General features: G+C 30.4%; 2 protein-coding genes across 2 annotated transcripts in view; one reads left to right on the top strand and one right to left on the bottom strand.

The window, feature by feature from the left end:
• LOC149898051 (uncharacterized) overlaps positions 1-16794 on the top strand; it is a 370187-nt gene that overhangs the window by 246960 nt on the left and 106433 nt on the right. The window lies entirely within an intron of this gene.
• LOC149898052 (uncharacterized) lies at positions 950-4142 on the bottom strand. Its single transcript, XM_090115672.1, has 5 exons — positions 3960-4142; positions 3510-3584; positions 2645-3423; positions 1711-2038; positions 950-1356 (listed from the first exon to the last, which is right to left on the bottom strand). The coding sequence occupies exons 1-5, from the start codon at positions 4024-4026 to the stop codon at positions 950-952; spliced, it is 1656 nt and encodes a 551-aa protein (XP_089971798.1). The 5' UTR covers positions 4027-4142.

The raw sequence follows: 16794 nt of genomic DNA, 5'->3' as shown, positions 1-16794 counted from the left end.
TATATCTAATGATTTCTTTTTTGTTGATATATTTTTAAGGTAGTAATTGAACATACATTGTAACATTTTTGCTAACCACTATGCCAAGCAGTATTAAAATAAAACCTCTTTGCTGTTCGAATTCTTGGAAATTTTATTCTTAATAAACTTCTCAGGTATTCCTTGTTAGTTTACCTCTTCAGTATTTTAATATTTACATATTTCCCTTTTTTTCATTACTGTTAATTAATTTTATAGTTACTCTTTCTGTCCTTTATAAATAATAATCAGAATTCGCTTAGAACAGGCTTATATCGACGCCCCCGGGGAATAAAATCGTAATAGACAAAAGTAAATTTTACAGGACGAGCAAAAAACTGTTTTTCTGTTCTAGCTCATAAACTAATCGGCCTATATTAACATACAATACATCATTTTTTTCGGTATTTTTTTTTCTTAATAAGAAGCTACAATAAAAAAATATCTAATGTATACTTTTAAAGTTATTACGAAAGATGTATAATACTGATTTTTTATTTAAGTGTATCCTAAGTAACGGCACATAACGATTTTATTCTCGTGAAATTGTAATATCATGAAAACTATATCCCTACATTACGATGTTTTTCTACAGTATTTTCATGAATGAATAGGAATTGTAATAAACTAATACAATTTTGTTCTTGTAAAAGCTACCAGTGTCTTTTTTCGTATAGCTATATAACGACTTTGTTTTTGTATAAATGTGCTTAGAGAGTTCATCGTAATATGCAGTAATGTTTATGAATTTTGGTTATAAATTATTGTAACACCACTAGGTACTTGGTACTTCGTGGGTGCTTTTCTACACTCAGTCAGTATATTCTAAAAAGTTAAATAAAATAAACAATGAAGTAAGTATAATAAACATCATTTTTATTTAAGAAAATCACAATTGTTACATTAATCAGTCTTAGTTCTAAAAAATCAATCAGCCTGTTTCGTTGCTCTCACTGTCACAGTCATCCTCACCTAAAACGGCTTCAGTATTATTTGTGCTTATCAGCGAATTATAAAAACTGTGATAATGGAGAGGTATGGCGTTAATCCTACAAAGACTCAACAGGTCTTCGTGTAGAGCTTTAGAAATTGGAACTGGACCGTTATAAGCTGGCTGCAATGTTACGTCATCAGCGATAGACGAAGTTGCTGCGGTAGAGGCAGATTTTCGTTTTCTAGTGTTTTTAGTTGTAGTTGATCTTATATTCATTTCAATATAGTCGTCATCATAATCATATTTAAAGTAAACAGATTGTGGATGTGTATGAGCAACTTTTATTTCTTTAATCTTTGACCAGTATATTTTGTTACCTTTTGCATCATTTAGCCAATTTTGTCCTGTAATCAATGATTTTATGTCATAAAAATTGTCTTGTCTCATTTCCTTGACTTTGTATTTTTCTCCAGTTTGTTTGGCATTCATAACTATACCATATAATTGATCAGGTGTATAAATTTGTTTATTTTTCATTGCTCGTTCTACGCATGCATGCATAGAATCACCTTCGTTTTGGCTGTGGCCAGATTCAAAGAAACGATGAACAATTTCCAGTTTGAACTTATTAGCAGCAAACAGATAAAGGGCAAACACAAATCTATTTTTGTTCTGTCCTGCGCAACCATCAGAATAAAAGGAAATTTTATTTATTTGTTTATGATATTGTTCTTCAATAAAATTATAAAGACAGCTACCTATCTCTATAGATCCTCTTTTAGCAATTTGCAAATGCCACATATAACAGTATCCTTTCTTTCTTGAAGCATCGAAAACAGTGAAGTTATACACAGGATACTTCCGTTTATAATGGAATATTCCTACCTCTGACTGAGGTACGCCTAAAACCTTTTCTAAATCAAAAATTGCTAGAGTGAAGTTTGCATTAAGATTTTCCTTTTCCGAATTTTTGATTTCACGAATTCTTTCTTTATTATGTATATGTTTTGTGTAATTATCTTTTAATGATTCCTTATGTTCGCCTTCTGCTTGTTCATAAAGCGTACAAGTACCACATAAATCTTTCTTAGGATGAAAAAAAGAATAATTAAACTTTGTATTAAATATAGTCTCATACTGCCTTTTGGTAGCCATCTTAATATCACTATAACCTGTCTGTTCCTTGAACCAATCTGTGTATAAACGGTACATTTTTTATATATTCAAAGTTTCGCATAAATACTTTCTTTTGGAAGATTTTCTAACATAGTGTGCTTCTTTTACTGGAAATAATTTTATGTGTGATATGATGCTCTCTTCTGTTGGAACTAACATTTTGCGTGGTCGATTGTTATGTTTACCTCTACAGTCAGTTTTGTCAGAATCACTTTTGTATTTTTCTATAGCAGTATAAACCATTTGTTCGGATATTCGTAAAGTATTTAAGAAAAATACTTTACATACACGGACTTTATTATTCTCTAATGGCAAATAATAACTTATAGTTTGAGTTCGGTTTTTATTTCGAACAACTTGAAGTTTTTTGACAGAATCTGACATAATGTATTTAGTTATAAATTGCCATTGCAACTCATGGTCACCTAATTTATAAAATGTCTCCAAAATGGCATTCCTTTTATCATAGGAAAATGTTTCACCACATTTCAATTTACATTTACAAGAAGGTCCTACCGATTTTGCAAGGAACTGCTTTTTAGAATGACATCCAACATAGGCTTTTCCAGAGTTTTTTAAAGTTTTAGATTTATTGGCTATCCATTCTTCTTCATTTCGGCGTCGCTTACGGGCTAAGTTCTTTGTGATAGAGAGAGAGTTATCGTCGTCATCAGTATGTTCAATAGAGCTGCTTGGCAGTGACCCTGATACAGAAATTGTAGTGAGTGATTCTGATTCAGATGTACCTAATACTTGTATTGTTACAGAATCTTCATTGTCCACTATACCTTGTTGCCTTGGGCTTTTATCGCTATTTATAATTATAACCATCTCGTTGGGGCTTAAATTAGATCTATTTTGAGGCGTTAAAGTCTTATTTATATCAATATTGGCATGTTTTACGTCGATTATGCTATGTACAGAATTATTCTCAATAGGAACTAATGTTTCATCGAGGTTTCTATCATCTGAGTCTAAAATAGTATTATCTTCCTGTATTGTGCTATCAAACAGAGTCGGCGTATTCGATTTACTTTTACTGGCATGAATAATATACCCATCTGGTGAAGCAACAAAATCAACATTGTCCAATATAAAAGAAAGGTTTGATACTGATGTTGGTGTTCTTATAAGCTGATGATTAATAATGTCAATATAATCTGCACCTGAACTGGAAAGCATTTCATTTTCAGTAGAATTTTCACGAGTTAGGTTTACTGTTTGTAGTTCACATATATCTAAAGATGGTTCCTGTACATTGTCACCTTGTTCCCCGTTAGATGTAGTCGGTACATCTAAAATATTAACAGATATTATTATTATACTTAAATTAATATAAAAAAAATACAACATTTTACAGATTGAACAGGTATTTACGTACCAATTAAAACTTTCGTTGCTATGCCGTCACATGGAAGAATATCAGGCATTTCAACATCATTATTATCTTCAGACCCTGTAATGAAATAATTATTGAAAGTAAGTAGTAGCAGAAAGAAGAAGTAATAATATTCAGATAAATCACACACGGCAATCTAATCCCATACTAAGAATAGCTTTTAGGTAGGTACCTATTATGGCAACCAGATCCCCGGACACAGAACAAAATATAATCATGCTCATCACTCAAAGATTTGTCTTGGGTGGGAATCGAACCCACAACCTCCGGCTTAGCAGTGAGGGTCACTAAACACTAGATTAACGCATAATACCGAAGGAGGTCGGTATTTAATTTAAAAAAATAAGCAGGTAAGTATACGAATTTCCTCCCTTTAAATTTTTATTTCAATAATATACTATAAATTTACGTAATAATTAAAAAAATACTTACCACTTTCCCCTCCCTCAACCATTTTAAGAATTCTTCTAGCTCGTAATCCTTTATGCCGATATTCCATGGTTAAATTTATATATTATTATAATTATCACAGAATACTAATTATGTTTATTTGTTTGTAAACAATAGAATACCGTCACATCCCATCGACTTCAAATTACGTAATGCTTGATTATTGTGCATGATCACCGTCCGCGCATAGTAACTTGTAAAAACTTGTCGAAATTCGAGAGAAAAAGACAATAATAACCAAATACTATATTAATAGAAGGAGAAAAAAATAGTATTACATTACTACATGTTTTCAAATTCATTAAGAATATTGTAATAGATGTTTACGTGAAATAGTATTTATAATAATGTCAATAATAAAGCAGTAATATACGTTTACCGTTCAAGATTCACCAAACTAATTTAGGTAAAGCATGTTATTGAAAAGAATTATCAATTTATTTACGTGAATAAAATCGTATAATGCCTTACAAATTTCTCGCGACCTGCGTTCGTTCCATAATGAACGACTACGATGTTTTTACGGGAAGAATTTGTTACATGATTTCCGTAGAATAAAAATAAAAATTGTTATAACTTTATGAATTTTCTGTAAAAAAATCTAAAAAAAATCAGTAGGTTTATATCGACACCATAGATGCCGAAAATGCAAAAACATTAAAAAAGTGGTAATAGCGCATAACCATTTTATTCCCCGGGGGCGTCGATATTTAAAAAACAGCCCACGTTACTTGTTAAAAATGTATCCAACTTTTTTTTAATTCGAACCAGTATTTTAAGAGCTAAAGCGTAACAAACAAACAAAATTTTCGTCTTTATAATAACCTAAATATATAAAGCAAGCAAACCCGGGGCAAGCTTTTCAACAAGGACAGCTGTTTTCATTATATTTATGCTGGAATTGCAAAAACTGGACAATGGGATAAGGCTGTATTTAGTAGGTCATTGATCACCTGGTGATGTTTTATGGGATTCGATGATATGGGATTTATGGTTGGGATTTAATAATTAGGTGCAGTTTTTAAGCTATTGCATAGCTTTTATCTCAGACTTTGAGCGCGGCGACCGAATGTAAAAACCCTCCACTCCAACCGGCACAGCGATGCGATGCTATGCAATAGCTTTACCGCGGCAGTCCTCGAGTGTCACACGTTTTTTTTTGTATGTGAGATACGATTAACAGTACTGTTTCATAGCTTTTAGGATAAAATGGTTTTGTGTATGGTAATTTATTTCTCGGAAACTTGTTATCGGTTAACGCTATATTTTTGTCTCGCAAATGTGTTTTAATTTAGAATTTGTAGTTAAATTAATCACAATTTCTGTTAAAATTAGATATAACGTCGTGATAGACATTTGAACATTTTTGCTTAAATATAAACAATTTCACTGACAAAATTAATACGAAAAATTCATTTATTATTTCCATTAGCAAGAAACTTCAGTAATTAGAACATAGAAAGTAGCCGTTACTGAGTAATAGGGTACATACAAAAAAACAGTAGAATACCGGCCGCCCGCTGTGCCGGTATGCGAGGCTGCATCTCTTATGCTTAGATAACTGTTTACTGTACTTAATTATAAAGTTATAACTAGCTTAAGCACGCGGTTTCACTCGGTAAAAAGTACCATTACCTAGACGTGCAAAATCACAACATAGTTGTTGCAATTTGCAAAGAGAAATAAGGACAAATAAAACACAAATATTTTAGCATCGGTTTCTACTAAACTTATAAAAGGTAGATATGATATCTAAGTTGCTTTAAAAATGAACAAGCTAAAGTATTTATTTACATTATTATCTACAATTAAATTAATTATGGTTAAAGTCAGAAATAACCGATAATGTAACACAAAAAGATTCAATCACAAAAGATAGATAAAGTAGATAGATGAAAAGTTTGAAAGCAACAAAACGAGCAAAATTCCTCAAGTTTTACAAATGTGCGCTTTATAAACAAAAGTGGGTAGTCCGAAGAAATCAAAGTTCGTCCATTCTTCAGAGAGAATCCTTTTGTAGCGAACTTCTGAACTATGCCGCTCAAATTATTAAAATACCCTTCAATTGTTGGAACGTTGTTTGTTTGTTTATCTGTAGCTATGATAATCTTATGTTAAAAATTAAAATATAGTCTTGTAATAATGACGCCTTAAACCGACTTCTTCTAAAAAGAATGTTCTGTTTAGAAGAAGTCGGTTTAAGGAGTCATTATTACAAGACTATATTTTAATTTTTAACATAAGATTATCATAGCTACAGAAAAAGAATGTTCTGTTTGTACATTGGAAGTTTAAAAACAGATAATTAGCAGATATTATATTTAAATAAGAAAAGCTTAATTCGTGTGGCGAAGTAAATTTAACTACATGATTAATTCCGTCTGTTCGTTCGTCTGTTATATGTTAACAATAAACTTGGGAACTAGTAAAGGGATTTGGATGTAATATTTTGCAATCAACAATTGCAATCCCAGATTATCAAACTTTAAAGCCTAATTATTATTATTTTCTCTCAATCTATCGAGTAGCTATTGTATATCTACTTATAATATATAAATTACCTACTATCATATTATAATATCTAAGCATTTTTGCACTAATCACTCCATCCAATAATTAAAATTAACATTCCCAAAGTAACAAAGTTACAACAGGTCACTTATCACCTCGTGCGGGGCCACATTGCGCGACAGACGGGATCCGGGATCCCATACAAATGCTGCACCTGCCTTGCGTGACCATACAAAAACTATGCAACGGATGTTTTTTATACTATGTAAAAAGGTCACTTGTGGTAGCCCTAAATTCGATAGCTTGTGTCTAAAGTCACGTGGTATGGACAGATGTATTGTCTGTTAAATTGATAATTAAGAAGTATAGCTTAGATTTCTGTAATTTTTAAAGAAGAGACTCTATTTTGTAATTTCTCATATTTCATATATTGGATATACTATTACGATGCATTAGAGATCAAACGAACATAGAGCTAGAGCTAGAGCAAGAGCATTCTTTCGTTATCTTTTAGTGTAAACGAAAACTCGTATTCAGTGTTGTTCAGTATTAGAACATTGCATAGAATCTTTTCGAACGCACTAAGAACAACGAAAGAATGCTCTACGCCTGTTTACACTAAAATAATTTTACTTAGTGGGGTTAGAATGAGCATACGATCGTTTGATGCAAATGCACCGTTATATTATTATTATATGTAACAAAAACAAAATGAAATACTTACTAGTCACTTATAGACACTCCATAACGAATCTGATTAATTAAAAACGTTACAAAAATTACAAAAGCGTTTTATTAATTTAAATTTTATGTAATGTTTGGACAAGAAATATTTGTTTGATCTTTGACAACGACACGTAATTTAATTACAACAATAACTTGATTTTACATAAGGCTAGCGAAAGTAGGACATAGCGGATGTAATCAACATACAAACAGACAAATTGTTATATGCATTATGGTTATTAGGTAATATTTTAGTTTTATTTACATACATTATGAAAAAAAAATATATGGCCATTAGGAAAACAGTGGTTACTATAAAGTTTCAAAACTTTTTAGTATGTTGATTAACAAATTTTAAATACATACATAGGTATATAAGTATATATAGTAAGGATGAAATTATATTTATTACTGTACCTAATTTAATTTAACTATTACGCATAATTTTATTACAATTAAAAATACCTTTACCCACCTGCAAATTCTACTTAGCATATGCGCAGTTTAGCATAGCATGTCGCGTCGATTAGCACATGCATGTTCACGCGTCGTTGCTTGCATATTTATGTAACAATATGTTAATTATTGACGTCATTCAATTGTGTAGAAATACCTAGAGAACTAAATTCGATATTGAGTCCTAGGTTCGGAGATTTTAATGAAATAAGAAAGTAGGTAGTAGACTTAAACTATATACTCATCTGTGGTAGTAGTGTTTGTATAAGTTCTATATATTTTTTATTTGAGAAATTAAAGTTACTATCTGAATTATAAGCTACTAGCGGTCCGCCCCGGCTTTGCCCGTGGTACCTACATGTTTAAACTATCCTATCTCTCAAGTTGGATCGAACTGCACATGGTGTGCGAATTTTATTATAATCGGTTAAGTGGTTTAGGAGTCCATTGAGGACAAACATTGTGACACGAGATTTTGTATATACCTATTAAGATTACAATTTTTTCTAAGAAACAGTTAAAAAAAATTCACACACTTTTTAAATAATTTATCACAATTTTAAGCCTTTTTCACGTTACCTTATAGCAAGGAATTATAATGAAGTTGGTAGATAATTTACTTGAAATAAAATGAATATAAAATCAAATATTCATCTTCCCGCAGTGTTAAATCTCGAAAGTCCGTAAAACGTCTTAAAAGAAAGATTGCGTCGTCCAAAGAAAGAAAGATCTCCCAAAGATATCTAAATTGCGAACTTTGTTCATTCTAACTACTTTTTTTATAGTTAAAATAAAAAGGTTTGTCACGATTTTACAGGTATAAAGGTATTTTTTGTTAATTGCTTTGAAATTCTTTTTTATTTAAGTGGAGTGCTCTTAAAGTTTAGTTTTCTATAGTTAATTATGGAGCTATTAAACCGGTTTTGATAATAATTTAATTTCGAGATGTTTTAAGTTCAAGATTAGTTACTTTAAAATTAGATAAGTAGGTAAAACATTAAATACACGATGATAGATTGACATAATATTTCCTCTTTATTTGAATAATTCTTGCGATTTCAATTTCTAAAATATTTTTAACTAAAAATTTTCTGATGATAAATTATAATCAGTAATCACAGATACAAATGCAGAACTACATTAGAGTCTATCTTATTTAGTACTAGCGGTCCGCCCCGGCTTCGCCCGTGGTACATATTTCGCAATAAAAGGTAGCGTATGTTCTTTCTCAGGGTCTAAAGATTGTCTGTGCCAAATTTCATCAAAAAAGGTTGAGAGGTTTAAGCGGGAAAGCGTAACAGACAGACAGACGGAGTTACTTTCGCATTTATAATATTAGTAGGGATTTTTTTTAAAGTCTTAATAATTCTCACTTGAATATTGTATTCTTAGTTCTTACATATAAATCTAGTCCTATCGCATATATATGCAGGCTTATGCAGGCATCCTAACAAAAATCCTATCACAGTTTAGCGAAGCGACAAATGCAATTAGTCCAAACAGGGAACTCTAGATATCATTACCGACTTTAATGAAAGGGGAATGGGATCTCAAACTTCCCTAATAGTTATCAGCATAACCTAACTTATAAGTCTAAGCTGCAGGGACCTAAGCGTTATAGACCCTAGCTTAATTAATTTAGTCTAAGCTAAGCTAAGCTAGGTTGCGCTTGTCTCGTCTAGATCTTGTTAATTTCATATCGTCTTATTGGTGATGCGTTTAGGTATTAGTTCATTAAAGCTGCATAAGTAAGATGAAGGGATTTTTATGTATGTTTGTCGCGATAAAACGGATGGACCAAAAGTGATAAAATTTGGTAGAGGTCTGTTCTACTAACATTTTTTTTTTAGTAAATAATTGAATAGATTTAGCCAATGATTTCAAACTGTTTCAATATCGAAATTTAATTACGATTTTTATATATTGACCCAGTGTAGGAATTTTTCATTCATTAATAGATGTAACAAAAACACAGTTGCAATATATATTGCTGACAGTCTCACTGGGAATAAAAACTAAATCCCCTTACCTAATCTACCATAATTAAATTTGTTAAAACGTTCAAGCAAATATCGCCCGTAATACGTTAGCTTTAAAGGTTATTATTATATATTTATTTTAAAACATTTTAGCGGAAAAAATTCGTAACATTGATTTGGGTATAACAAGCTTTTAAAGGCAGTTAGGGTGCCGCCACACCACACTCGCAAATATTTACTATTTGATAGGGGATATGTTCTATTTAAGTTTGAACTTTATTTTTATGTAAATAAGGTTTAAATTTAAACGTGTTTTATGTGACGTATTGCTACTACATATTTGCTAGTATTATAAATTGCCGCGCTGTGCGAGGGTAGATTGCGATATTTGTATCAATAAAAAATACTTTTTTGACTTATTTAAACAGAAGAATTTAATGCCATAAAATTGATGTTAGTATAATTTATTACGTAAGTATTTAAATCAAAACGCCATAAACTAATTAATAACTTCATAAAAGAACGAACCCAATTATCATGTTTTGAAATTTAATTTATTCCGTAGATGAACCAAAAATATCCGATTATATAGACAAAGTGGGTTTGATGGCAGCCCTATTATAAAAAGTCAGGTAAACGTTAATTTTTTGTCGGAATTTCTGCTTTCGGTCGGAAATGTTTGTCGCACACGACTCAGCGGGTTTTTATAATCAAGTGACATTGGCTTTCGGTATATTATAATATGAGTAGGACTTTTTTAAATTAGTATTAAAATAAACGAGATTATGATAGAAAAATTGAAGTTTAGTAGGAACTTAATATAAGAAAAAGAGGTAATACAATAAAAAATATTATCGTAACTTCAAGAAAAACTGTTCTTATCGATTTTTATATTTTTTTTCACTGCTGTCACTCCAAATAATAATATCATGTATTATTCCACTGTATTATTCTGTCTGTCTATGTTAAAACATTGGATTTATGAAATAATAAACGAAAAAAAACATTATTTGTTTATTCTGACATGATACAGAAATCATGATCATTAAAAATAGATATTTCTTTTCATAAAATAAATACATTCGTCCTTTCAACGTAAAAATTTTCCCGATAAATCCAAAGATTTTCCCAAATAAGAGTATTGTATACAGAATTAGAACATAGCTCTGAGCTATCATTAGAGATATTGGCATATCAATAAAGGTTCGGTAAATTTGAGTAAATCCTTTTATTTCCTGTATTATATTTCCTCAGATGAGCACAAAGGTATTTTGTACATATTCGAGTATTATTATATTATATTAAGTGCATATAAAAGAATGTTGTGTGGTTTTATGAAACCACGGTAAAAGTGAAACTTAGGCACCAAATTATCGTATTTGTACGATAATTATCGTACGGTTCTGAACACTGCTTTATACCTACTCGGCAGCCGACCGTCACGCGACATGCGCTACACAGACCAAAAAGTTTGAGACGATGTAATAAAAGTTTCACTTTAATAAATTGGTTTGTCGTATACTTACTAATATTATAAAGCTGAAGAGTTTGTTTGTTCTTTGTTTGAACGCGCTTATCTCGGGAACTACTGGTCCGATTTGAAAAATTATTTCGGTGTTAGATAGCCCATTTATCGAGGAAGGCTAGGCTATATATCATCACTCTAACACGAACAGAAGCGGAGCACTACGGATAAAACCGCGGAGCACAGCTAGTATTATTATAAAGCTTAAAGCTAAAGCTTAAAGCTTAAAAGCTTAAAGAAATTCGTAGTCTTTTGCTATAAATATGTGTTGGTTCTGAGAAATGTTATTTACAATAAACTGGTACGAGGCTAAAGTTGTTTATAAAGAGTATCTGTTCAGTTTAATTCTCACTACAAAATAAATATTGAAGGAGTTATAGAATTATAGTGTACGTGTAAAATATACAAGTTTTAACAAATAAATTAAAACATTTAGTTTTTTGGTAAGTCAGGATAAATGTCTACGCTAGAAAAAAATAAACATGGTGGAATATGAGTAATTATACTTATTTAAGAATACCTAGCTAAACCTTTTTGGTTAAATGTAACAAAAAATAATAAATCCCATTTACATATTGCGTCAAACAATAACTCACTCAAGTACACATCTTTCAGCAGCGCTTTGAATCATCAAAATAAATAATTTTATATAGTATAACAAAACAACTTACTTATAATCATAAAATTAAGAACACTTCTCTCCTCCATAACACAATACCAAGATGACTTCAAGTTCATACAATACCGCATCCTTTAAAAAACGGCAACACATAATAAATTCTGTGAAAAAAAGTAACAATCGAATTTCGCACTTGATAAGCCATGAAATATCATTAACACATTCGAATGATAAATTCTCATGTGACTGCTTAATTACACCCTTTCAATTCGCTGGTTACAAGTATACAAGTATCACGCGTATAAACAATTAAAACTATTCAAATAGATTCGTGTTGCGCGGGATTTTAATAGGGCTGTCAAATTTTAGTTAATAAATAAGTAGTTTTTAAGACTCTACATTTATTTATTTTTGATAAACGTAACTTAGTAATTTACTAAATATCGACAAAACTGGTAAAGCATTAAAAACTTCATCTTAAAAGTTTCAGTATTTCAACTATTTTATTTAAAATGTACACACGCACGAAATAATAACGTAAACGAGTCCAAAACGAGTACTTTAGTGATATTACCAAAAAGTTTAAATTTATATATTTTATTTTTTTATTAAAATAAAGATTTCTGTTCATTTTATAAAATCGTTGAAATAACTGCTTTAAAAATACAAAGTTAAAGTAAAATTTTATCGAGAAATGGGATTGAGAAATGATGTCCTTTGTTATTTAAAAGAAGGTTAGAAATTGCATATAAATGAGATTGAAGAAATACATTAAAAATGGTCTTCAATTGTGGACATTTTGCTAGAGACTTACCTACTTAAGTTTCCTCAATTGAATGGTATAATTAATTAAGGTTTGGGCCACGACTTTACTCGGAAGATTACTGCTAAAAGCGTTTATAACAAAAATTAGACATACAATCTATTTCTGACTGTCTATTTCTGTGCTAAATTGCATCCAAATCTGATCACATTTCTTAAAAAATATATAATAATTATTATTAAATAAAAAAATTGACAGCCCTAGCTTTTAATGCATTTCCATATTAAATTCATAGTCACGTTACAAAGATACATAAGCCAATATTAAATATTTTAATTGTAAACAAGTAAATAAGATTTAATTTAACGTGTATGTTTGCGGTAATTATTTATTAACAAGCTTTTTGCCTGTGACTTCGTTCACGTGAACTACATTTTATACATTGATACATAATTACTATATGGTGTATTCTTACGTCCTACTAATATTATAAATGCAAAAATATGTTTATTTGTTTGTCTATCTTTCAACAACGGAGCGTCGCAATGGAGCGATTTTATGACATGATTTTTTTTCTGAAGAATTAGGAGGCTAGAGAGTGATGATACTTTTTAATGTTCTGAAATATTTCTTTCCCATGAGAATTTCAGTCGAGCGAAGCCGCAGGAGAAAAGCTAGTAGTATAAAAGAAAGCATGAATGCTTAAATCTTTAAAATTACGCAATGGATTTTGATGCGGTTTTTATAAATAGATACAGTGATTCAAGAGGAAGGGTTTTGAATATCAGGTTATTATATCAGGTTTTAGACGGGCGAAGCCGCGGACGGCAAGCTAGTTTCTTATATTTCTAAATTGTAAAGGCTGATTCTTATTAACATATTCATATATTAGTAATCTTATATTATATTAGGTCTCTGAATCCCACATCGTATAAAGGTTAATTAAAATGCAATAGCCGGGACTCGAACCCACTGACGGTTAAGTGAAACTCAATTTGAGTGGAATTTACATAGTAATTGTGTTATAAGCGGCGTTTCCATTAGATTGCGTATACTTGCATATATTAGACGTTTGAGAAAGGAAAATATTAATTGAAAATTGCTTGTTCTTATTATATACCTATATCACTACATAGTATAAAACATAGCTCTGTCTGTTCATATGCATATGTATATCTTTGAAACTATACAACCGATTTTGAAGCGGTTTTTTAATAGACAGAGATGTTTTTGAGGAAGGTTTTAATACATAATTTGTTAAGTTTTTGACAAAGCGGGCGAAGCCGCGCGCGAAAGCCTAGTTTTATATAAGTACCTATTAGTTTAGTATTTTTTCGTGATTACATACAAAATAAACTTATTTTATGTATATAATACAATTAGGATACGAACCCACGTTTATAAGGCCATGTTATAATATAAAATACTATAATATAAATAATTTAGGTTAATGGATCACACTTACCGTGCAGAAGCCTCCTAAAAGCTTTCGTCACATAATTGATAAATTAATTAAACTTCAACATAATTCTAAAACAAAAGACAAGGTTACGTATGTCTCCAATATTCTGTTATTTCTATAAATTACTACATGGTATATATCCTTACATCAGGGATACATAATCAATAATATTTAATATCTATATTAAATGAAGTCGTGTTAGTTTAACCACTTATAACTTAAGAACGGCTGAACGGAATTAAATGTGTTTCGATACCTTGAATTTGTCGCTCCTTGGATTCTTAATAAACATTTCAAAACTATTTATAAATACTGTAAATCACATAAAATACCATTATATCTTACCATACCTCAAAAATTATTACAAAGGTGTTCTAAAAATACCATTTTATGAGCGGATGTAACATTATGATCAATTATTATACCACAATGTCAGGAAAAAGGGTATTGTATGTAATAAGGAAACGGTAAGGAACACCCGGGTGTAGAGACTAGTGTTATAGACAGGTATTCCCATCTCATACTGACATACATACATTCAGTCATACATGCGTGGGTTCAATTAGTTAGATATAGAAAAACATTTACTTTTTATCTCTCCTGTAAAATATGTTTAATTTACGTTTTTCATTCATTGCAACCACATTATTACAAGAATCAGAAACTATATTATAAATAAGTATCTACAAATAAAAAATCAAATTATATGAAAGGGAAAGACGTCTTTCTTAAGACTGATGATATTAAGACTGATTCATTTTTCTCTCATAATACTTTTTAAATCACTTCCTAATTTATAAGTATCATCTATAATATTTAATACATAAAAATTGACACAAAACTAAAATTTATAACTATCAATAAATAAAGGAAGTGCATCCTTCTGTATTTTTTAAAACTCAACACTGTAACGAATATCAAGAAACAAAAGAAAAATTTAACAGAAACAACACAATTTACGGATGCAACAAAAAAGAGTCATTAATATGTGTCATAAATTTCCTTAACAATTATTAGGTACAAAACTCGTCATAAATTCAATAATTAGCTATTTTAACAAAGACACGCTCCTTCTGGGAATGCTGGCCTTTATTTGATGCTGTTGTGGTGTCACTGTTTTGGAAACTTATTTACGAATCGACACATGAATGGAAGATATTTTGCTATTTGAAAATTGACTTTAGTACCTTGGAATACAGATCAAATTCAGTAGAAGCTTTCGAGCTTTCAAATGTTTTGTCTCAAAAATTCAATACGTAAATAATTACGTTAAATATTGTTTTGTCGAATTATCTTCGCTCCAGTGTTTCTATTTTAAACTCATGTTTAACATATTCATTGCTAATTATAATCATGAAATAATTAATACTTAATTATTATCGTATTTTAACGCAATATTTTTTATGTTTCAGGTAATTGTTATAATGCTTAATAAAGTATAGTGGGTGAGTTATATTAACCGACTTTTACAAAGACTATATCTATTTAAATTACAACAAAAATTCAACAATAAAATTTCAAACAAAAATTGCAGTTTGCGTTATCTAAAAATAGCTGTACTAACTTCGGATCCTATCATAGCAATTCTGGACCCTAAAATAACAGTCTAGACCTCGATTATCTAGATGACAATGATAGAACTAACTGACCGCCTGATTGACTGATCCGCTATCTCCATTAAGCCGCAGTTAAGATAAGTGCTGTTTAAGTGATTACGTGCGGGGAATAACTTTGGCCGGTAAGTGGCTGGTTTAATGAATAAATCGGAGTTTAAATCAATGCAATGCGCCAAATTGTATTTTTTTTAATGTTTATAAAAAATCAAATCAAATATAGTTAGATATTACTTCTTTATTTACATTCAATTAATTTAAAGAAAAGATATTTTTTTATATAATGCCGGCTCTTTCAAATTTCAATGATAGTCAAAAGGTACGTTTTTAAGTTTAAAATTTTACTTAACGTTATGTAAAACGATAACTTAAGTCACTTCTAAGGAATAAACTTGCACAGAGAATGTCATCCTCAATTTGATAATTAAACTTATGTTATACCAGGATAGTAAACTATTGCCAGTAAGCTAGCAAGTAACTAAAAGTCATACTTAGTACTCAAATAGATGTCAACATGTATGTCAGGTCTGATCTGAAAACTAACAAAGTCTCATCACCGGTATGCGGCTACAATATCCGGGATACTGTGTCTCCGTACAGAACCCCGCGGGATCCGGGGTGGGATCCCGGGTGCTTAGACTGTATATGGGATTCAGTTAGGCTGGTGAGAGACAGGTAACTTGAAAAAGAAGTACATAATATGATTATTTTTGCATTTTTGTCATGTTGCTAATGTGAATGAATATCAAAGCGAATGTCAAGAAACCTTTTTAAATAATTTATTTTTTTAAATGATAATACAATTAGTATCGACTGTAAATTTTTCGTCATTTAGATATCGATTTAATTTATGTACTGTGTGTACTAAGTAGGTATGGGAAATCATATTGCAGAAAGCTTTTTCTCTTTAATTTCACAAGTTTTCCGTAAATATTAAAACTTATATAGTATAATAAAAATGAATCGCCAAATGTGTTTGTAAGCGCAAAACTCGAGAATAGCTAAACCGATTTCGTTAATTATTTTTTTATACGTAAACTTGTACCACGAGCGAAACCGGGGCGGATCGCTAGTATACAATGAACTATTGTAATCGAACATAAAAGAATATTATTACAATCTTCAACACAAACTGATCAAAATCCTTTCCACCATAGATACCT

Source organism: Colias eurytheme, chromosome 24 (assembly GCF_061535395.1).
Source record: "Colias eurytheme isolate Ceu_HAF_F1 chromosome 24, ilColEury1 Martin Lab GWU primary, whole genome shotgun sequence".
NCBI lineage: Eukaryota > Metazoa > Arthropoda > Insecta > Lepidoptera > Pieridae > Colias > Colias eurytheme.
This window is presented reverse-complemented; position numbering and strand designations above follow the sequence as displayed.